We start from the raw sequence: 22,187 nt of genomic DNA, 5'->3' as shown, positions 1-22,187 counted from the left end.
ACTTTAATCTCAGAATTCTGACTTTAAACTCAGAATTCTGACTTTAATCTCAGAATTCTGACTTTAATCTCAGAATTCTGACTTTAAACTCAGAATTCTGACTTTAATCTCAGAATTCTGACTTTAAACTCAGAATTCTGACTTTAATCTCAGAATTCTGACTTTAATCTCAGAATTCTGACTTTTATCTCAGAAGTATTGGTACCTGTAATGGACCAATGAGAGGGAGTAACTTTGCGTGCTGTAGCCGCCGGAGAACCATCCATACACGCTGAACATGTCGGATTTAAGTGAGTTTTTGCGTAGTCGAGGGGTCCCAGATGAAGCAATTACATTACTGGAAGAACAAAAGGTGGGTAAAAGAGAATTATACGTTGGTTTGGTGCTTGGTGTTTGTAAAACTACGGAAATGCTACGGATATGAAATGAACACACGAGTTAGCTAGCAACTTTACCATGTTGTTTAAACTAATTGCATGTTTATGACGTCCAGTGTCCGCTAATGAGACACACTCGTTTTAGTATAAAGCTCCGTTCTTTAGTGTTTTTAATGTTTTAACGACCGTGTTTTGTAAAGTAGACGGCATCGGTGATAATGTGTGTGGGGGGATCAATATATGTAACCAGCTGTATAGGCAGCCAGTGAGCATAACAGCGTGAGCCTTAGAGCTTCTTATATTCAAAGCTCACTTCAGTTTGTCATTATATATTTGTTATGCTTCAGAAGTAAATGAGTGTTTACATGTTAGCATGATGAGGGCCAGTGCCAATTTGTTCCTTGTGATAAGGGCGAGATTTCTGCGGCGGGTCTCTACGCCAACTCGTCCCCAGCGAACGCGGTTTTTGATGTTATGATGCTTCATCCATACACTGTATAAACAATAGCCAAAGCGGTCTCCGCACTGCGATCGAGTTGCAAAGTCAACAAACACCTCAAACTATTTCTTGTTTGTAACGTTAAACACTTTAGAAACGAGTATGCCACACATCTGGGATTATAACAAGTTAATTCATCCACAAATTAAAATGGGCTGTGGACAAATAGAAGTTAAATTAAGCAAATAAATGAGTATAACAAAGAGTGTACGAAGTTACTGGCAGACATTCATTGTATGATTTCAAGTTTATATAAATATATGCATAGATATTTGCTCCTTATAATAAATTAACCTGTCAATTTGCTTTTGAACCATTGTATTTAAAATGATTGAGATATCTGGTGACTCTTGTCAAACTTGTTAAAAAGTTTTCGTTGGATTGACACAGAGCCTACTTTGAAAAAGGTTGATTTATTATGAGGCTTAACCTTATTATTTACGGAATGTGCACTTTGGAGATCATTGTCTTTTTTTCTTTGTTGTTCTGTGCAGATTGACAGCGACGTCATCATGCTCATGGATGATGCAAAGCTGGCAAATTACATCCCCTCCTATGGAGACCGAATCGCCCTCTTCAATTACTGCAAAAGTAAAAAGCCCATCTCAAAGCGAAAACATGGGCTTTTAGAAAAACTTCGTGAGAGCATGAAAGTCAGAAAGGAAGGCACCAAGGAAAACATATCACATGCTGACACAAGAACAACACAAAGAAAGAAGCTAAAAACAACACGAAATGTAGAGATAGGATGGATTCACAGTGACGGTCACATTGCCAAACAGGTGAGGGCAAAGCAGGGAGGTGGCACCAGAAAAATTCAATTGGCAGTTGATGCTGGATTAAATGACATCCTTCAAGAAGGAAAGAAACTTTTTTTCCCAGATGGAATATCTCCTAAAGGACCAGAATCAGATTTTGAGTTTGAGGTGTGGGACTTCAAACAGAACCACCTTACTGATGACACACGCCTGTCCATTGGCACTATGTATGAGACTGCAAGGCTCACAATGTTGCGCTTTTACATTGCAACAAAGCCAAAAGATCTTGAAGATGATGCCAGCGAGACATCTGAAGTCATTCTTGTATCTGCACACAGTGGCAATGAAATCAATACAGCAGAACTACAAGTGGGAGAGGTCATGCTTGTTTCTGAAGAAGTCCAGTCTTCTTTAAATGTGCCTGTGGACTCTGAAATTACTTTTGGTTCTAATTACAGCACTGCAGATGACACAGAGGACACATTGATCTATGAGGGATTTCTTATGCCCACCAGTCCAGCTCGTCCAGAGGATGTGATTATTATCACCATATATCATGCTAACACTTTTAATGACATGATTACAGCTTTCTCGGATGAAGAGATTTTAAACAAAGCACTGCATGTGAGGCGCATACTTCCAGACAACAAAGAAGAAGCAGGCAATGGATCTGGGGTCTTAAGAGATGTCCTCAGCTGCTTTTGGCAAGAATTCTATTATCGATGTACACTTGGTACAACAGTTAAAGTGCCCTTCATTCGCCACGACTTCCCTGCTGAAAAATGGAAGGCAGTTGGCAGAATCCTTGTGAAAGGTTACCAAGATTGTCAATATTTGCCAAACAAACTTGCACTCCCCTTCCTTGAACAGGTGCTTTTCAACAATGTGTATAGTGATCTTAAAGCACATTTTCTGCAGTTTGTGAGCAGCCAAGAACGTGAGGTTTTGATGCAGGCAATGAGTAATTTCTCTGGAGTTGACTCTGATGATCTTGTGGAGGTTCTAGACAGCTATGGCTGTAGAAGAATAATCACAGCGGAGACTCTTCCTACAATAGTTGATGAAATATCGCACAAAGAACTTGTCCAAAAACCCATGTTTGTCATTGACTGCTGGAGGGAGGTCACCCATCATCAGCTCTCTCTCAGTCAAGAAGCACTGACAAAGTTGTTCTCTGACCTGCAACCTACCACAAAAAAGGTATGCAATCTGCTGAAATCTGGCACTGATTTGACTACAAAACAGAAGGAAGTAATAAATCATCTGAAAAGATTCATCAGAGAGCTAGATGAAATTAAACTTCAGAAATTCCTGCGGTTCTGCACTGGATCTGATCTCATAGTTACAGACAGCATCTATGTGGAATTTGAAAAAATGACAGAGTTCACAAGAAGACCAGTTGGGCACACATGTGGGAAGATTCTGCATATAGCTGACACCTATGAGAACTTCCCAGATTTTCGCTCAGAATTTAATGCAGTTCTTGAAAGCAATGTGTGGGTAATGGACATTGTTTAGATTGACAAAACCTATCCCACAACAAGCCACTGTTAAGTCTTTTCACATTTGAAGTTTGAACTAATGCAGGATTTCAAGGATAAAAATGCAAGGAAGTGTGAGGAATAGACCCTTAAAGTCAGACATGTTACTCCAGCTGTGCAGAAGGAAGCCCATCTTTTGCTACAAAAACTATATTATCCCTAGTTTCATGTGTTTTGGTGGTGCATTAACATACCACAACAAACTGTCATACTGACCATTACCAAAGCCAGTTTCATCTCCACCAGACCAAGTTATCTAACTGTACAACCCAAACCTTGTTGCTGGACAAAAACATGTTTTGTTTGTTTAATTGAGGTTAAGGATTCCATTCCAACAGCAGCAACAACTGTGTCATGCTTCATCACTGCACTCTAAAAACAAACGGTGCTATATAGCACCAAAAGTGGTTATTTGCTCGTAATCATAGAAGAACCATTTTTTGTGCCATATAGCACCAGTGAAGCACCTGTGAAGAACCATATAGGGGCCATAAAGCAGCACATATGGTTCTTCATAGCACTATATGGTTCTACACAGGTGCCTCACCAGTGCTATACGGCACTAAAAATGGTTATTCTATGATTACGAGCAAATAACAATTTTTAGTGCTATATAGCACCGTTTGTTTTTAGAGTGTGCTTTATGCAGTCAGCTATATCAGCTATAGGATTTTTGTAAGTTGCAAAATAATGACCCATGTGAATGTTGTGTGTAAACAACCATTCAATTTCAGCCAGAAGTGTTCCGAAGCCACAACTGACTATTGGCTGAAATGTCATGTTGGACCAGCAAGCGCATTGTTCTAGTCAGACTAGTTCATCTATTCAATTTTTTTTTAAGTCTGCACTAATTACCATACATAATCTAAAAGTAAGGCTGGCAGTAACACTATTGTTAATTTCCCAGTCTATACAATTTTCCCATGGCTTTTGCATTAGCCATGTTTGTGTTTGCTGGATTTAATTGAATTCAGGTCTTTAAGGTTTAAATACTTGATTATTGTTAAAATACCACTTCCTAGTTAGTGAAAGCAGGTCTGAAGTGTATGTTTTTTTTTTACTGTTTGATATTGCACATGCACTATACAATGCAGTCTGGTAATTGTGCGTTCTTACATTACCTTGTGAATCAACACATTTGATACTAGCAATGCCAAATGGCTGTAGTTGTTTAGGAATACATGTTACAAACTCTCAGGATCTCATTTTAATTAAATACGAGAAGGTATTTCTTTGTTTGTAAGCAAGTCTGGCATATAGCTTTGCAGGTTGTCATAAGCATTAACACTTGTCTTAATTCTACACTACGTGTATGATTTTGATTTTATGATAGGCTATAACGTTTGAGGTAACAGGCCATGGTTGAATAGCCAATGTTGACCTGAGGTGTTAATGATCTTTTACATTAGGTTACTGTTGTAGAAGATGCATCGATAGAGGCTATACGAGATGTTAAGGCATTTTATTTTTTTAAAGCATCCATATAAAATTGCATGCTTCATATACTGCATTTATTATGTAGAATTTGTCATGTGGTGTTCATGCACTTTTAGCTTGTGACCATCTCTTTAGTTAAGATTTCTTTTAAGCCTCTTTACTGTAAACATGTTAAATGTTACTTTTAATAGTCAAATGTTAGTTTAAAAAGTCATGTTATATGCACTTTACAGACCAGGCTATGTGGTTATGAGGTTTAACCATCTTATTATTATAAAATGTTTCATATGTAGTTTTAATGTTAATAAAATGTTACTTTTTCACATTTGTATTCAGGTATTTAATTGAATGTTGATGAAGCTCTCTTTCCATATGGGTAAAAGTGATGGGGTAAATGAGGTTTAAAATACGGTTCAAGAATATTACAAACTGTTTATTAGTCATTAACATTTGACACAAGTGTGAAAAAAATCATTCAACTGGGATTAAAAACAAGTCACCCAGTGCAAGGTGTCAACTAGTCACAATTAAGCAAAGCTAGCAATTTACTTGGAAAGAGCTGATCTTACACAAAACCTAAAACAGTTATGCTGAATGATTTAATAGATGCACAATGATCAGATAAATACATAAAAATTGTGTTGCTGGGGGTCAAACATTTCTTAGGAACACATGGAATAGCAAGGCCAGTTTTTGATACATATTTGGAAAATAAAAACAACTTATTATAAGTTGGTTATTTAAGTTATTATAGGTGGGTTATTTTAAACCATCTTAAGTTCTTTAACTGCTTACAAGCTCTGGAACCCAGTTTATTCATCATATGTCCTCACTGCATATAATGTACCCAACACTTTCATTTGTCCCTATTTTTTGCAGAAACAAAATTAAACTGACTAATTACTTTGTTAAATAAAACTGTAACTACAATTTAGCTATTTTTATTAAGGGTCTTATAGTTTTCTAATTTCATCTCTTAAAGGGATAGTTCACCCAGAAATGAAAATTCAGTCATCAATTTCTCACTCACATGTTGTTACAAACCCGCATATATTTCTTTGTTCTGATGAACACAAAGGAAGATATTTTGAGATGTGTTGTAACCAAACCGTTTGTGGACCCCATTCACTTCCATAGAAGAAAAAATAATACTATGGAAGTAAATGGGGTCCACGAATGGTTTGGCTACAAACATTTCTCAAAATATCTTCCTATGTGTTCATCAGAACAAAGAAATGTATGCGGGTTTGTAACAACACGAGTGTGAGTAAATGATGATAGAATTTTCATTTTTGGGTGAACTATCCCTTTAAAAGTTGGCACTTTGTTTGCATCCAACATCCCATTCACCTTAAACACATCAAATTATTTTCTGTATTTCCTCTCTTAACATGATGTAAAGATCAGCTGCATCAAGTGGATCTGCTGGAACATCCCATCCTTTCTCCTCCATTAGGAGACAACACAGTTCAAAAACAGTTTCGTCACATGGAAACTGGCCTTTATGAGTACACTCTTCCATACACAAAGTGACTTCCTCCATGACAATTGGTTTCAGTCTATCCTCAGCACTGTGTAACTCTGGAAATGAGTACATCACAAATGGCCGACCCGATGCCGCATCATCACTTGATCGTGCTCTGATTTTGTGTGAATTCCATGTGTTGACAACTTCATCAAGTTCATCCTGCAGAGAAACAAACACAGTAAATACAGACTACAAACATGTGATATAGTTGGTCTTAATCTATGCAACTGCTCCCTAAACTGAAACCTTTCTGCATTTCATCAGCTAAGTCAACAGTGAAGAGATGCAGCATGCCACACTAATCACTGTAAAACTGAACAGCAAGAGAATGTCATTTTCTCAACAAACAGCATGAGCATATAGAACAATGCTGCACTGATACTGTAATACTTTACTAAGACTTTATGTCAGTGCATACAGTAACTGCATCCTAACAGGAGGCTCTGAATGAAAGTCTCGAATGTTCACTGTACATGAACAGAAAACTAGAGATGGATCATGTAAAAGCGCCAAACAATAAGTGTATCTTAACAGGGGGATAGTGAGTTTTACATCAGATATGAATACAAATTTCTTTGCATTTTTATGGCATTTTATTTCTCCTTATTCAATTTCAATTCAACTTTATTTATAGTATTAAATCATAACAAGAGTCAGATAGAGTAGGTCTAGACCACACTCTATAATTTACAAAGACCCCAAAATTCCAGTAAGTCCCCCAAGAGTAATCATTCAGTGTGACAGTGAAGAAAAAACTCCTTTTAGCGAGAAACCTGGGACAGACCCAGGCTCTTGGTAGGCGGTGTCTGACTGTGCCGGTTGGGGGTGTGGCAATAATAGTCACATAAATATAATGGTTCAGTGACTAGAAATAGTAGCTGTAGTAGTAGTTTATGGTATAGCAGGGAACTGCAGCGTGTCACAGGACATAGCAGGACTTATATTATGTGCCATTCAGCTGTGTTAACAACATGTTTCAGCTGTCAAGTTCTTCTGCTAATGTAATTGAGCTGTCAGCTCCAGTTTTACATTTCAGCCTCCACCTTTTTAAAAAAAGTCAATGGAATCTAATAAAAAAAATTCATGCTTCAATAATTGCAGCATAAAATCTTGAGATAAATATGGCCAGAAATGACTGCCATATGCAAAGACTAAAATGTCCTTTAACACTGTGACTCTGTGAGTCGACATTAAGACGAAATTTGCTGTGAAAAATTTACTGTGGGCTACATTACTACAGTATCACTGTTTAAAGCAAACTTATCTGTATGAAGCTGTAAATGATCAATGATCAATCATCTGTCATATTGTGAATAGTAGCACTAATTGAACATTCATAGTTATCATGTTACAGTATTTCATTAAATGCAAAATAAGCAAGATGTTTTAATGTAAAATAACCTTAAAATGTTTGAACCGAGACACTGCAAATCACTGGTAGCTGCATGGCTAAGCTTGATGACCGAATATATTTTTTAGATTTCAAGGGAGCCTTCTTTAGACTTCTTATCTAAACAATACAGTTACATCTCTCGTGTGTGGCATGATGTCCGGAGGGTTGTGACATTATTTTGGGGCCTACATGGCCCAAAAATACTCTCGCTTAGCCCCTTAAGCAAGAGTTTGAAAAGTGAAGCTGAGCAAAACCTGCAAACAGTGTTGTAACCAATGTAACTGTTATTATTACTATACTCCATTTATTACTGACTCATTTTATAAGGTGAAGAAAGATTATTACCTGAACAAGATTAAGGAAACAGAATTGGATGAGACTTTTGTCCAAAAAGTCTCCTGTGAAGTGGCCATCATCCTGAAAAGTTTGAAATAAGTTCATCCAGAACTGTGCACTTTGTTTGCGGAGGGTACCCCACCATCCCTCAATGCGCTGGTTTGCTGTGCTTCTTCCATAAAGGAAACTTCTCTCCCCTGCAAAACTGTCTGGGTGGTTGCGCCGCAAAAATATCTGCATTTCTTCAACACAAACATTTTCTGTTCCCCTGTCTGCACGAATCCTCTCTGGACATCCCCCTATGCTTGAAACTGTTTTGATGAAGTAACTTGCAACTACTTTAGGATCACTGTTCGTAGTATAGGCCTCCATCCATAACACATAGCGACTATAGCCATCTATACAGCCATTGATGGCAATGCCATAGGGCTTTAACTTATCATAGCCATCCATATGCCAAAGCGCATTTGGCCCTCTGCAGCTGTATTGACGTCTTCTCAAGCGTCTGGCTCGTCTTAATTCCACACCTTGTGGATCAACCAATTTGATGATGCGTCTGATGGTATCTTGTGATACAACAAATCCCCGTTGAACAGCACGAAGATGTAGCCAACGGTAACCCTGCATCTGTCCATTAGTCATGATCTCATGTTGAACAAAAGCCAGCACTTCATCCAAGTCAGACTGGTTCTTCCTTCTGAACAGACCAAGTCTTCTACAAATTCTCTTTAAAGTCCGGACACTTATTACTATTTGATTGTTGTGTGCTAAAATTGCAAGTATTTCTTTGTTACTGAAAGAAAGTCTGAAGTAGAGGTTGATATATTCATCCAAATCTGACATAGCAGGCATTGTTGTGAGTAGCAAAACTGATCAAATCCTATTGAGGGGAGGCTTTAACAGTAATTGAAGAGGGTGATTCGGTCTCCATAGGAGGGGATGTAATTTGCCAGCTTTGCATCATCCATGAGCATGATGACGTCGCTGTCAATCTGCACAGAACAACAAAGAAAAAAAGACAATGATCTCCAAAGTGCACATTCCGTAAATAATAAGGTTAAGCCTCATAATAAATCAACCCTTTTCAAAGTAGGCTCTGTGTCAATCCAACGAAAACTTTTTAACAAGTTTGACAAGAGTCACCAGATATCTCAATCATTTTAAATACAATGGTTCAAAAGCAAATTGACAGGTTAATTTATTATAAGGAGCAAATATCGATGCATATATTTATATAAACTTGAAATCATACAATGAATGTCTGCCAGTAACTTCGTACACTCTTTGTTATACTCATTTATTTGCTTAATTTAACTTCTATTTGTCCACAGCCCATTTTAATTTGTGGATGAATTAACTTGTTATAATCCCAGATGTGTGGCATACTCGTTTCTAAAGTGTTTAACGTTGCAAACAAGAAATAGTTTGAGGTGTTTGTTGACTTTGCAACTCGATCGCAGTGCGGAGACCGCTTTGGCTATTGTTTATACAGTGTATGGATGAAGCATCATAACATCAAAAACCGCGTTCGCTGGGGACGAGTTGGCGTAGAGACCCGCCGCAGAAATCTCGCCCTTATCACAAGGAACAAATTGGCACTGGCCCTCATCATGCTAACATGTAAACACTCATTTACTTCTGAAGCATAACAAATATATAATGACAAACTGAAGTGAGCTTTGAATATAAGAAGCTCTAAGGCTCACGCTGTTATGCTCACTGGCTGCCTATACAGCTGGTTACATATATTGATCCCCCCACACACATTATCACCGATGCCGTCTACTTTACAAAACACGGTCGTTAAAACATTAAAAACACTAAAGAACGGAGCTTTATACTAAAACGAGTGTGTCTCATTAGCGGACACTGGACGTCATAAACATGCAATTAGTTTAAACAACATGGTAAAGTTGCTAGCTAACTCGTGTGTTCATTTCATATCCGTAGCATTTCCGTAGTTTTACAAACACCAAGCACCAAACCAACGTATAATTCTCTTTTACCCACCTTTTGTTCTTCCAGTAATGTAATTGCTTCATCTGGGACCCCTCGACTACGCAAAAACTCACTTAAATCCGACATGTTCAGCGTGTATGGATGGTTCTCCGGCGGCTACAGCACGCAAAGTTACTCCCTCTCATTGGTCCATTACAGGTACCCATACTTCTGAGATAAAAGTCAGAATTCTGTAGCCTGGTTAGCCAGACCTACATCAAGATGTAAGGTCTGGCAACTCTTCACACAAACGGCTCAATGCAAGGGGCGGGATATAAGGTTGTCCCTCAAAATGCCTCTGCACGCAATAGGATAGCGCTATGACGGATCAGAGCAACGAAGAAGGTGACGTAGTTACCGTAACCAGTCGGCAAAACTCCAAACACATCTTTCTTGCTTAAAAAGGACTTCAGTAGGGTTTATTTGCTCTTCTCTCAAAGAAAAACATAAGTCTAAGTCCTCCAGAGTCGCGGCCAAAGCCGCTTCAAAAGATAGCTGTTCGCCAGCAGCAGCAAACATTCTCTGTTTTCAAGTAGGAACCGTTGCAGCTCTGTCGTCATCATGTTAAGCCCGCCCCACAGACGCTACACACGATGTGATTGGCCTGACCAAATTTTGGTTTTTGGACCGGTTAAGTGTATTGTGAGTGCCTAGACTAAACCCTGGCAGCAAATATATTTTGCGGCCGCTAGGGTGCGTCTAGATTTCTAGGCTAAGAATTCTGAGATAAAAGTCAGAATTCTGAGATAAAAGTCAGAATTCTGAGATTAAAGTCAGAATTCTGAGTTTAAAGTCAGAATTCTGAGATTAAAGTCAGAATTCTGAGATTAAAGTCAGAATTCTGAGATTAAAGTCAGAATTCTGAGATTAAAGTCAGAATTCTGAGTTTAAAGTCAGAATTCTGAGTTTAAAGTCAGAATTCTGAGATTAAAGTCAGAATTCTGAGATTAAAGTCAGAATTCTGAGATTAAAGTCAGAATTCTGAGTTTAAAGTCAGAATTCTGAGATTAAAGTCAGAATTCTGAGATTAAAGTCAGAATTCTGAGTTTAAAGTCAGAATTCTGAGTTTAAAGTCAGAATTCTGAGATTAAAGTCAGAATTCTGAGATTAAAGTCAGAATTCTGAGATTAAAGTCAGAATTCTGAGTTTAAAGTCAGAATTCTGAGATTAAAGTCAGAATTCTGAGATTAAAGTCAGAATTCTGAGATTAAAGTCAGAATTCTGACTTTAAAGTCAGAATTCTGAGATTAAAGTCAGAATTCTGAGATTAAAGTCAGAATTCTGAGTTTAAAGTCAGAATTCTGAGAATAAAGTCAGAATTCAAATATTTTTTTCACCAGTGGCCCTAATCCTCTTCCGTATGTTTGGGCCTACCACAGGAAAAAGAAAACTACAAATAAACTCCACTTTATTCTTGAAGTTCAGTTGAGTTTTAGATTTATAAAGCAGAGCTTTGAGGTATTGAAAAAGAATAGCACACTGCTACTCACTGTCCATGCAGGCACATGTGGCTTTAGGGGGAACCACTTTGATGGTAATCAAAATCACTGCAGCATTTGTGACATTTTGGAATTTCTGGAAGTGAATTCCCCCTTTGAATCGTTATATCCATCTTTAAAAGAGAGAGAGAGTGTCAAACTCAAATTTTAAGACCACCCCAAAGAGTCTAAGGAACCCAAACAAAAGTCCAAATGACACATTCTAGCTGACACGTAAATACCATAGGCTGGTTAATAAATAAGGCGTAGTAAATTTGATTATTAGTCAACTTAATACTTACTTTTTAACAACTCATTAAAGTAGTCTACATAAATTATATAAAGTAAAATAATTACTCCTGCATTAATTAATTCAATTTATAGTTTTAGGAGAAAAGGTCCGGTAATTTAAAAAAGGTCAAATGGTAAATCTGATTAAATAATTAATGTTGACATTCTTTGATATTAACACACTTTGGGGTGATTTCCCAAACAGGGATTAGTTTAAGCCAGGACTAGGCCTTAGTTTAATAAGAAAATATAACTAGTTTGATCAAACATGCCTTATTAAAAACATTGCTTGTGTACATTTTGAGGCCAAGCAATGGCCACTGATGTATTTTAAGATGTCAGTGCAAGTTGTTTTCAGTTTGCAGCGCTTAATAAAATTGACGACACTTACGTTTCTTAACACATTGCGCTGTTTTGAAAAACGAGGGGTCTGAGAAATTCTTTTTTCTTTCATCATTAGTAACTTCAATATGTGAAAACGAAAACATATTTTTATGATTTCCATGAAGAAATGTGATGTTCGAAGCTTTTGATTGTTGTAAAAACGAAAAGCTATTCGGATCTGTTAACCTAAAGTGAGTGAAATGTTTACTTATTTGTCAATAGATTTTACCTCAGTCTAACATTTATTCTAGCGATTTCTATTTTCTTTCTGTATTTAGTAACTTATATGTGAGGACTTATATACATTTTAGTGATTCCCGTCTAAATGAATAGATGATGTTATTGATTGTTGTAACTTAATAATGGAGAGGGGGCTAACTGCTGTGGTAAGATATGTTAAACTAAAGTAAATTAAATGTTTATTCATTTTCAATATCTGTTATAAGTCTTCTTTATTGTGTGAAGTCATTAGTTATTTATTTATTTATTTGATAAAATACAATGTTATCATAATACACTCTCAGAAAATAAAGTACATTAATTGTACCTTTTGTTACTGCACTGTCAGGAAAAAAAGGTTTAAAACTGTACCTTTTCTGTCACTGGGGTGGTACCCTCAAAGGTTCAGTTTTGTACCTTTTAGGTATACAACACATTGAAATATTGTACCTTTTGGAATACAATATTATACCTTAAGGAACTATTGTGTACCTATAAGGACCAAGTTTGTACATGTGGTGACAGTTTTGTACAAAAATGGACCCTTCCAAAAGGGTAAAAAATTGGCTTTGACAGGGTTCACTCGTTGACTATGAGATATATGTATACATTTTAAAACTAATCTAAGTAATGTAAACTTTAAATTATAAGTGCGTACTCTATATATTTGTGTTGGGTTAGCAAATCATTTAGAGTAAAGGTAACTTAAATAAAAGGTCAAATAAATCAATAAAAAAACCTTAAAGTTTTTAAGTTTCCTTAAGTTCATGCCACTCAGTTGGTTTAAGTTCACTTAATAAATCTTATTAAGTTCACACAACTATATAGCTCCTTAAATGGTTTAAGTTGATTTAACTCAAATTAATTAAATTACATAAGATCAGAAAAACATTAGTATAAAAATGATAACAGAAAGAGAGAAAGTACACAGTGAGTTTATTGAACAATGATTTACTTTACAAAATGTTTAGATATAAAACAGAAGTGTGCTGTTCAGTCCAAATTCACAACATTAAAACTAATATTACATTTACACTTTCCTCACGAAATATATCAACCATTCCTTTTATGACTTTGACAGACTGTCCAGAGCTCAAATAACCACTCATCACAACCGCGATATACAGAAGAGCATCTCTGAACGCACAACACGTCGAACCTTGAGGCGGATGGGCTACAGCAGCAGAAGACCACACCAGGTGCCACTCCTGACAGCTAACAGGAAACTAAGGCTACAATTCTCACAGGCTCACCAAAATTGGACCATAGAAGATTGGAAAAACGTTGCCTGGTCTGATGAGTCTTGATTTCTGCTGCAACATTCGGATGGTAGGGTCAGAATTTGGCGTCAACAACATGAAAGCATGGATCCATCCTGGCTTGTATCAACGGTTCAGGCTGGTGGTGGTGGTGTAATGTGGGGGATACTTTCTTGGCACACTTTTGGCCCATTAGTACCAATTGAGCATTGTGTATTTTTTCTGACCATGTTCATCCCTTAAAGGATAAAGCACCATGTCATACAGCGCAAATCATCTCAGACTGGTTTCTTGAACATGACAATGAGTTCACTGTACTAAAATGGCCTCCACAGTTACCAGATCTCAACCCAATGGAGCATCTTTGGGATGTGGTGAAATGGGAGCTTCATGCCCTGGATGTGCAGCCGACAAATCTGCAGCAACTTCGTGATCTTATCATGTCTATATGGACCAAAATATCTGAGGAATGTTTCCAGTACCTTGTTAAATCTGTGCCACGAAGGATTAAGGCAGTTCTGAAGGCAAAAGGGGGTCCAACCCGGTACTAGTAAGGTGTACCTAATAAAGTGGCCAGTGAGTTTAGCTCCTATCTTTACTAACTGACCACTAGGGATGGGTATTGTTTGGGTTTTTTTCGATACCTGTGCCAAATCGATACTTTTAAAACGGTTCCGGTGCCTAAACGGTGCCTAAAGCGGTACTTTGAAAAAAAGAGTCACAGAAAGATTGTAGATGAAAGTACAGCACAAAACACAATGAAAATTCTTCCCTGTTTGTCATTTGTTTATTAATGATTTGCCTAAAGCACCATCATCTTTTAAGACCTGCATTCTTGATTTCTTTATGAAATTTTTGATTTGTGAATTAAATAAAATCTTCTCAACACTCCACTTTTAGCTCAGAAAAATGTTCTATGATTGGTTGTTAATTATCTGTCTAATGATTGGTTAAAGCCTACGCGGCTGCCGCTCACAAAAAGATAAAGGGCGAGTTCTAATCGAAAGTGATCCTTTCTATGTCCTATTCCCTTCGAAGATCAGATCTGTTGAATTCTAGAGAAAGTTGCGCAATTGTTTCTCATAGTGTGGCTAATTAAACACACTTGGCAAATAGAGCAATAAAATACAGCGTCTTTTTCTCTTTATTTGGATCGACTGTTCATGCGAAATCCTGAAGTGCCCTTCAATGGCCCAAAACGGCATTTGGAATTCACCCAAAATATTTTCTTATCAGCTTGCAAAACCATTCACGTTTTGACGCTTTCTGCTTGTCTGAACTTGACACCCGTGACTGCCGCGGCCCATCTCAGGCCAATATCAGCCGAAGTACTAATAAAAACATTAGTGAGGTAATACGTTTTAGCAAATTCTCTGAAGGAATGTTACCATATAAAATAAGCTGCCGTCAGATCAATTGCGGCATTCACGCGCTCCTCTGAGGATCTCATTTTCCAAATTGTTCTTTTAAGTCAGAATATAAAAACAACCTGGACATATATTCTTACAAAATTTGTTCGATTTGTATTATTAGGGATGTGCAGATGAGGATTTTTTCACATTTTAAACTTATTAAACACAGCGCATATTTTAAATGAAAATATATTTGGCAAAGAAGTTTAAAAGTTGACTATTTAATCTTTAACATTAGATTATTTAATATTTCCATTTATTAATAAAATTAATTTTTAAAATGTTTGTTCATTATTACTCTTAACGAAAAACTCAACTCCAATAAAATAGTAGCTCCAATGACAAACTTGCTTATATTGCTTGTTTATTAATAAAACGAATTCGACGGATGGTATCTGCGTTAAAACACAAATAAATGAAAGATTTAATTGACATAATTTTAATTACTACGAATGCTTATTTGTTCATTATTATTTTTTTATTAAAACAGAACAACAATAAAAATGTAAAATGACTCGCTTAACGTTTAACAAAAACGAATAGACGGAAAACATTTTACCCGCCCTATAAATAAATTCAAGATCCTTAGATTTTTCAAAACAAATGATTGGTTTCGGTTTTTTTATCAATATAAAACTACAATAATGTAAAATATGAACAAACTCATCTAAGTTAAGCGAAGAAATCAAACTTGAATCCTCTGTATTATCAAATCTTTCCGACTTTCACATTCACGTGAATTATGTAAGTGAGGAAATTATTTACACCATATGAGTGCAGTATAATTTAACTAGCGATTGTGCTGTGCTTGTGTGATTATGCTTTTTGCGCTACAGAGAACAAAATACTTCAGTCAACCGTTCATGCATTAAGAGGCACCGAAATGAGGCACCGAAATCTGTGTTCTGATTCGGTCCGGTAGGTACCGCCCATATAGGCACCGCGTTTCGGTACCCAACCCTACTGACCACAGATTTAAAGTTTATTCATCTATATTCTTGACTAAACGGCTACATTTTATGACACATAAAAAGTAATATTTCGAATATTGTGCAGGTTTTAAGCTTCATTGCCACTGATGCAAAATGCATTCTGGGAAACTTAACTGTCATAAGTCCACACAAGTCACCTCCTGATGCATCCTTAATAAAATGAGAGGATCAAAACTAGGGATGCACCAGTTGACCGGGCAGAGATCGGAAACGGACAGTTTTTGCGTAATCGGCAACTGGTCGTTTTTTTGTATTTTTTCGGCCGATTTTTCCGTAAGTGCACCCGCTTGCAAAGACTAGGGCTAGGCAAAAAAAATATATTTTTCGATTAATCGTTTTTTAAAACGTGGTCGATGCAGAATCGATTCCCCCCATATTTTTTCTGCAAACATTGAACGTAAGATTAACATTAATCAAATTACTAGTCGTCTTCAGTAGATGTCACCCTCTTTTTTGCCTTGTGCGATGTTACCAATGAGCGAGAGGTGAGCCTGTCATTCTTTCATTTAGTCCTTAAAATTGAGCTTTTGGGTGCTTCATCGACGTTGATGCCACCTTCACATAAAAAGTAAGAGGTATGGATGCATTTTAGATTTCGCTAGCAAGACTTTTTATCCTTCTTTTTATTAATTTCCCACTTGTAAACTTATGTTCACCGTTCTTTTTTATTAATATAGTATTTGTATTCAATCTATATTCATTGAGTTGAATTGAATATAAAAACCGCCCCGAGATCCGGAATCGGATCGAGAAGCTATCGATTTGATAGCTTGTGAATCGAAATTGAATCGATCTGGAACACCTGAATCGATACCCAGCCCTAGCAAAGACTACATTTTTATCATTCGCAAACATGTCTGTTGTGTAAAAGCATTTCGAAATCTGTGCGCAGGACATTAAGATTGCAAGCTGCAATGTCTGTAAAGGACAAGTTAATCGCGGAGATTAACAACAGTACATTCGCAGGGCTCCCAGGTCTCACGCATTCACTGTGAGATACACGCATTTAAGTCAGTTTAAACACTCACACACCTTATATTTTTAAGAAACTGATAACTTTTCCTGCTATATACAATTAAGCAGGCAAGTTATCTGTCTTTTTTGTATTTTTTACAATGTAGAGCAATTTATTTAATTTGGATAAATTTGTTTGTCTTTTATCAGACTTACCAATTGTTATAATTTATATTTGTGCTGGTCAGTTATGAATAAAGGTAACATTCAACTGCTAGCAAAATTTTGAGAATTTGGTGGGGAAGAGGGGTATGGGGTTCCGGATGTGTCAAAATAATGTCGTCTGCTTTATACAATACATTTGTATATGTCCATTGAAATTGTCTGTATATGTCGTCTGTTTACGGACGTCGTCCTCGCTGTCGTCTGAATATGTCGTCTGAATATGTCGTCCTCCGTGTCGTCTGTATATGTCGTCTGAATATGTCGTTCTCCATGTCGTCTGTATATGTCGTTCTCCTTGTCGTCTGTATATGTCGTTCTCCCTGTCGTCTGTATATGTCGTTCTCTCTGTCGTCTGTATATGTCGTTCTCCCACCTGTCAAATGCTCGTGTTAATGTCGCCCTAGCTTTGCCTTTAATGAAGTGTCTATTCAAGATAGCATCCATTATTGGCAAACACGATTTACACAACTCCGCCCATTATTATTTTTTATTTGTGAGTAAAAAAATGTAAATTTCAAATGCCATAATACACTGTAAAAAATAAATCAGGAGCAGGGCGCACAAATATTGGGCAAATGTTATAATAATTAAAGGGTAACAAGCAGGGGTTATTCCTATGAGGTTTCATACAGTTTAAAGATGGAAAATACCTACCAAGAAAATTGTTATGAAACACAGACAAATAAAGGTTTTGTTTTGATGTATTTACATTTGTGAAAAAAGATTTCAGCTCTATTATTATTGTTTAGTTAAAGACACGCGGGCATATTAACGGCACGTGCAGTACAGCCTTGTATGGTCCCCTGGAAGTGGATTTTGCCGTGCTCGCTTTCTCACTTGCCCTCTAAAATATCACATCGAAAAGGAAAATATTTTCAATAAAACAAGTGGAAATAGTGTGCCTTTCGAGTGTTTAATAACAATGAAAATGCTTAGCTATACTGGGTAGTGTAACGGAGGGCTTTTGCACTTCCAGAATGCAGCATCAATTTAATTAATTTACTCATTTTTATTATTGCATCCTATTAATGTAAAAAAGCTGAGGTGAAAATAGTAGGCTAGCTGCCAGTACAAAGTGTAGCATCTAATTACGCTTTTTGCAAATAACTACTTTTGCTGAACACTATAAAGTATAAAGCGCTATTATCACCTGAAAATAGTGTATTGCTAAGAAAATTATGTTATTGTCACTTAAGTGTTAATATAATACATCTGTAAATAGAATATACATAGAATAGATTATCTGTCCGAACGCTCCGCCAGCAGTGTTTGTACAGTATGAATAAGCCCATAACGTAAGTGATGACCCTTTTCTGCATGCGTTTTTCTCATGTGTATTGTTTTTAGAATGTATATGTAACTTGCTACCCAGTGAATTGAAAGGTTGTGTAAAAAATTACACAATACGACTTTATCACTTACTAACTTTATCATTTGTTCGTTGTTAATGTAATACGTTAAGCTTTTTGTTTTAATAAAAATGTCATAAATAAATTCAACGTTTGAGTAATGTGTTTGTATTAAATATAACAAAGAATTCTGCTATAATGTCATCAATTTAGTAGAGAAAATTGTGCTTAATCAAGGCAAATTGTGATCAGAAAAATATTTTATTAATCGAAAAAAAGATGCTGAATTGCTGTAAAAATAAATAATCAGCTGACTTTATTTAAATACAGACATACACCATGTGTATAAAAACGTAATTTTGCTTTTGACTATGCCAAATGCAAGGAGTTAAGCTAGATGCATGTTAAAGGATTTATTGGAAAACATTGCTGGCGGAGCGTTCGGACAGATAATCTATTCTATGTATATTTTATTTACAGATGTATTATATTAACACTTAAGTGACAATAACAGAATTTTCTTAGCAATACACTATTTCCAGGTGATAATAGCGCTTTATAGTGTTCAGCAACACTTTGTACTGGCAACTAGCCTACTATTTTCACCTCAGCTTTTTTACATTAATAGGATGAAATAATAAAAATGAGTTTAAATGAATATGTTTATTAAAGTTATTAAATTGATGCTGCATTCTGGAAGTGCAAAAGCCCTCCGTTACACTACCCAGTATAGCTAAGCATTTTCATTGTTATTAAACACTCGAAAGGCACACTATTTCCACTTGTTTTATTGAAAATATTTTCCTTTTCGATGTGATATTTTAGAGGGCAAGTGAGAAAGCGAGCACGGCAAAATCCACTTCCAGGGGACCATACAAGGCTGTACTGCACGTGCAGTTAATATGCCCGCGTGTCTTTAACTAAACAATAATAATAGAGCTGAAATCTTTTTTCACAAATGTAAATACATCAAAACAAAACCTTTATTTGTCTGTGTTTAATAACAATTTTCTTGGTAGGTATTTTCCATCTTTAAACTGTATGAAACCTCATAGGAATGAATGACCCCTGCTTGTTACCCTTTAATTACGCCCTGCTCCTGATTTATTTTTTACAGTGTAAGACTTATTATGGCATTTGAAATTTAATTTTTTTTACTCATAAATAAAAAATAATAATGGGCGGAGTTGTGTAAATCGTGTTTGCTAATGGATGCTATCTTGAATAGACACTTCATTAAAGGCAAAGCTGAACAGGGCGACATTAACACGAGCATTGGACAGGTGGGAGAACGACATATACAGACGACAGGGAGAACGACATATTCAGACGACATATACAGACGACACGGAGGACGACATATTCAGACGACATATTCAGACGACAGGGAGGACGACGTCCGTAAACAGACGACATATACAGACAATTTCAATGGACATATACAAATGTATTGTATAAAGCAGACCACATTATTTTGACACATCCGGAACCCCATAGAGGGGCTCCTCCCCTAACAGATGTTATCTCACTCCAAACTTTAAAATAAAACCTGAGAGCCCTGCATTCACCACAACAAACTTGGTCAGACATTTAAGTTCATCACCTGATAGAACACAATAAGTATCAAAAGTCTGTTGATAATGCAAAACAGGCAAAACATTCAACCCTCACTCAACCATCCATGTCATGGTCTCATTTAACCCCTTATGTTTGTATTAAATGTATCCTACTGCACAGTTACTGCTGTTTTCTATTTTAGATGGTTACAGTTATTGTTTTCAATAGGCAAACCAAGTTTAGCCTGTTAAATACCAAATAAACATATTGTTTATGTATACTTCATTCTTTCTGGTTTGTTGCTTGATAAGAAATAAAAAATCGGAAATCGGAATCGGCCAATTTGCTTTTAAGAAAATCGGTATAAAAACCGCCCATGAAAAATCCCTGCATCCCTAATCAAAACATATCCTGAGATGTTATGTGAACTTGACTTGATGTGAACTTGGAATTGGAACAGTACTTGGGCCGCAACCGATGAGGTTTCACAAGTCCACAAGAACACAAGTACAGACATTGTGAATTCTTAGGTGTTCATTAAGGTGATGATGATTTCTTATGAAACTCTCTCACATGTGCACTAAGGTTACATTTCATTGTATAACTCTTACCACAGTGTTGACAAATGAATGGTTTCTCTCCAGTGTGAGTCCTCATGTGTATCTTAAGTTTATATGCAGTTATAAAACTCTTTTTACAGTGATGGCACCCGTGTGCTTTCTCTTCAGTGTGAATCATCACGTGTGCTTTAAGGTAACGTTTTTCTAAAAAAACCTTTCCACAGTGATGACAAGTGAACGATTTCTCTCCAGTGTGAGACCTCATGTGTATCTTAAGTTTACTTGTATCTGGGAAACTCTTGTCACAGTGATGGCACGCGTGTGGCTTTTCCTCAACGTGGGTTTTCATGTGGCAGTTAAGGTTCGTTTGAAAGGTGAAACTCTTTCCACACTGCTGACACGTGTAAGGTTTCTCTCCAGTGTGAATTCTCAAATGTCTTTTAAGGACACTTACAGTTGTAAAACTCTTTCCACACTGACGGCACACATGTGGTTTCTCTCCAGTGTGAGACCTCATGTGTCTCTCAAGTTGATTTTTATATGGGAAACTTTTTTCACAATGATGGCACGCGTGTGGCATTTCCCCACTGTGAGTTTTCATGTGTATCTTAAGGGTACATTCAACTGTGAAACTCCTTCCACACTGTTGACACACGTATGGTTTCTCTCCAGTGTGAATCCTCAAATGTATGTTAAGTTGAGCTTTTCTTCTGAAACCCTTTCCACAGTGATGACAAGTGAACGGTTTTCCTTCAGTGTGAACTTTCATGTGTGTCTTAAGAGTCTGTTTGATTGAAAAACTCTTTCCACACTGAGAGCATATGTAAGGTTTCTCTCCAGTGTGACTTCTCATGTGAGCCTTAAGTCCACGTTTATCTCTGAAACTCTTTTCACACTGAAGACATGCGTGTGGTTTCTCTCCAGTATGAGACCTCATGTGCATCTTAAGTTGACTTCTATCTGGGAAACTCTTTTCACAATGCTGGCAGGCGTGTGGCTTTTCCCCACTGTGAGCTTTCATGTGCCGGCTAAGGCTCGATTTAAGGGTGAAACTCTTTCCACACTGTTGACAAGTGTAAGGTTTCTCTCCTGTGTGAGACCTCATGTGCATCTTAAGTTGACTTCTATCTGGGAAACTCTTTTCACAATGCTGGCACGCGTGTGGCTTTTCCCCACTATGACCTTTCTTGTGCCGGCTAAGGTTCGATTGAAAAGTGAAACTCTTTCCACACTGTTGACATTCAAAAGGTTTCTCTTCACTGTGAGTCCTCTTGTGATCTGCAGGGCGTTCATCTTCACTGAAACTATTTTCACACTTTATGTCTTCTTTCTTCAGAGTTTCTTTCTGTGAAACATTATGGTTTATTTTTACAATCTGATGTTTCTCATCCACTTCAGCTTGACTCTCCTCTTTCACTTCCATCATATCTAAAATGAAGACAGTAAATAGTTAATATTGATAAACCAGAATGACAAAACACATTTGAGATGTCATGTATTCATGTTATTTTTAATGTGAAGTACATTATGTCATTTCTATTGTCCATTTCTGTTCTTGTAAATCCCTATAACACTTCTGGTGTTTCCAATATCACCAAACATTGGATTTTGTTTGTCAACTTGTTTTCTTTCAGTTAGGA

General features: G+C 36.8%; 3 protein-coding genes across 3 annotated transcripts; 1 reads left to right on the top strand and 2 right to left on the bottom strand.

Annotated features, from left to right (window-relative positions):
• The first annotated feature begins 228 nt into the window (after window positions 1-228).
• On the top strand, window positions 229-3,670 carry LOC135768933 (uncharacterized). The gene is made up of 2 exons (XM_065278294.2): window positions 229-352; window positions 1,371-3,670. The coding sequence occupies exons 1-2, from the start codon at window positions 278-280 to the stop codon at window positions 3,150-3,152; spliced, it is 1,857 nt and encodes a 618-aa protein (XP_065134366.1). The 5' UTR covers window positions 229-277; the 3' UTR covers window positions 3,153-3,670.
• Window positions 3,671-5,859: 2,189 nt separating this feature from the next.
• Window positions 5,860-10,576, bottom strand: LOC135768936 (uncharacterized). The gene is made up of 3 exons (XM_065278299.2): window positions 9,880-10,576; window positions 7,879-8,861; window positions 5,860-6,299 (listed from the first exon to the last, which is right to left on the bottom strand). Exons 2-3 carry the CDS (start codon window positions 8,719-8,721, stop codon window positions 5,973-5,975), a joined length of 1,170 nt encoding a protein of 389 aa, XP_065134371.1. The 5' UTR covers window positions 8,722-8,861; window positions 9,880-10,576; the 3' UTR covers window positions 5,860-5,972.
• Window positions 10,577-19,618: 9,042 nt separating this feature from the next.
• Window positions 19,619-21,972, bottom strand: LOC135768935 (uncharacterized). Its single transcript, XM_065278296.2, has one exon. The coding sequence runs from the start codon at window positions 21,968-21,970 to the stop codon at window positions 20,525-20,527; it is 1,446 nt and encodes a 481-aa protein (XP_065134368.1). The 5' UTR covers window positions 21,971-21,972; the 3' UTR covers window positions 19,619-20,524.
• Window positions 21,973-22,187: the final 215 nt, after the last annotated feature.

Source organism: Paramisgurnus dabryanus, chromosome 3, assembly GCF_030506205.2.
Source record: "Paramisgurnus dabryanus chromosome 3, PD_genome_1.1, whole genome shotgun sequence".
NCBI lineage: Eukaryota > Metazoa > Chordata > Actinopteri > Cypriniformes > Cobitidae > Paramisgurnus > Paramisgurnus dabryanus.
Note: the sequence above shows the minus strand (reverse complement) of the source record. Positions and strands in the feature narration are given on the sequence as shown.

Coding starts and splice junctions, on each gene's coding strand:
- LOC135768933 (XM_065278294.2), top strand. CDS start 278: ATGTCGGATTTAAGTGAGTTTTTGCGTAGTCGAGGGGTCCCAGATGAA. Junction 353..1,370: donor CATTACTGGAAGAACAAAAG/GTGGGTAAAAGA, acceptor TGTTCTGTGCAG/ATTGACAGCGACGTCATCAT.
- LOC135768936 (XM_065278299.2), bottom strand. CDS start 8,721: ATGCCTGCTATGTCAGATTTGGATGAATATATCAACCTCTACTTCAGA. Junction 6,300..7,878: donor GTTTCCTTAATCTTGTTCAG/GTAATAATCTTT, acceptor GTTTCTCTGCAG/GATGAACTTGATGAAGTTGT.
- LOC135768935 (XM_065278296.2), bottom strand. CDS start 21,970: ATGGAAGTGAAAGAGGAGAGTCAAGCTGAAGTGGATGAGAAACATCAG.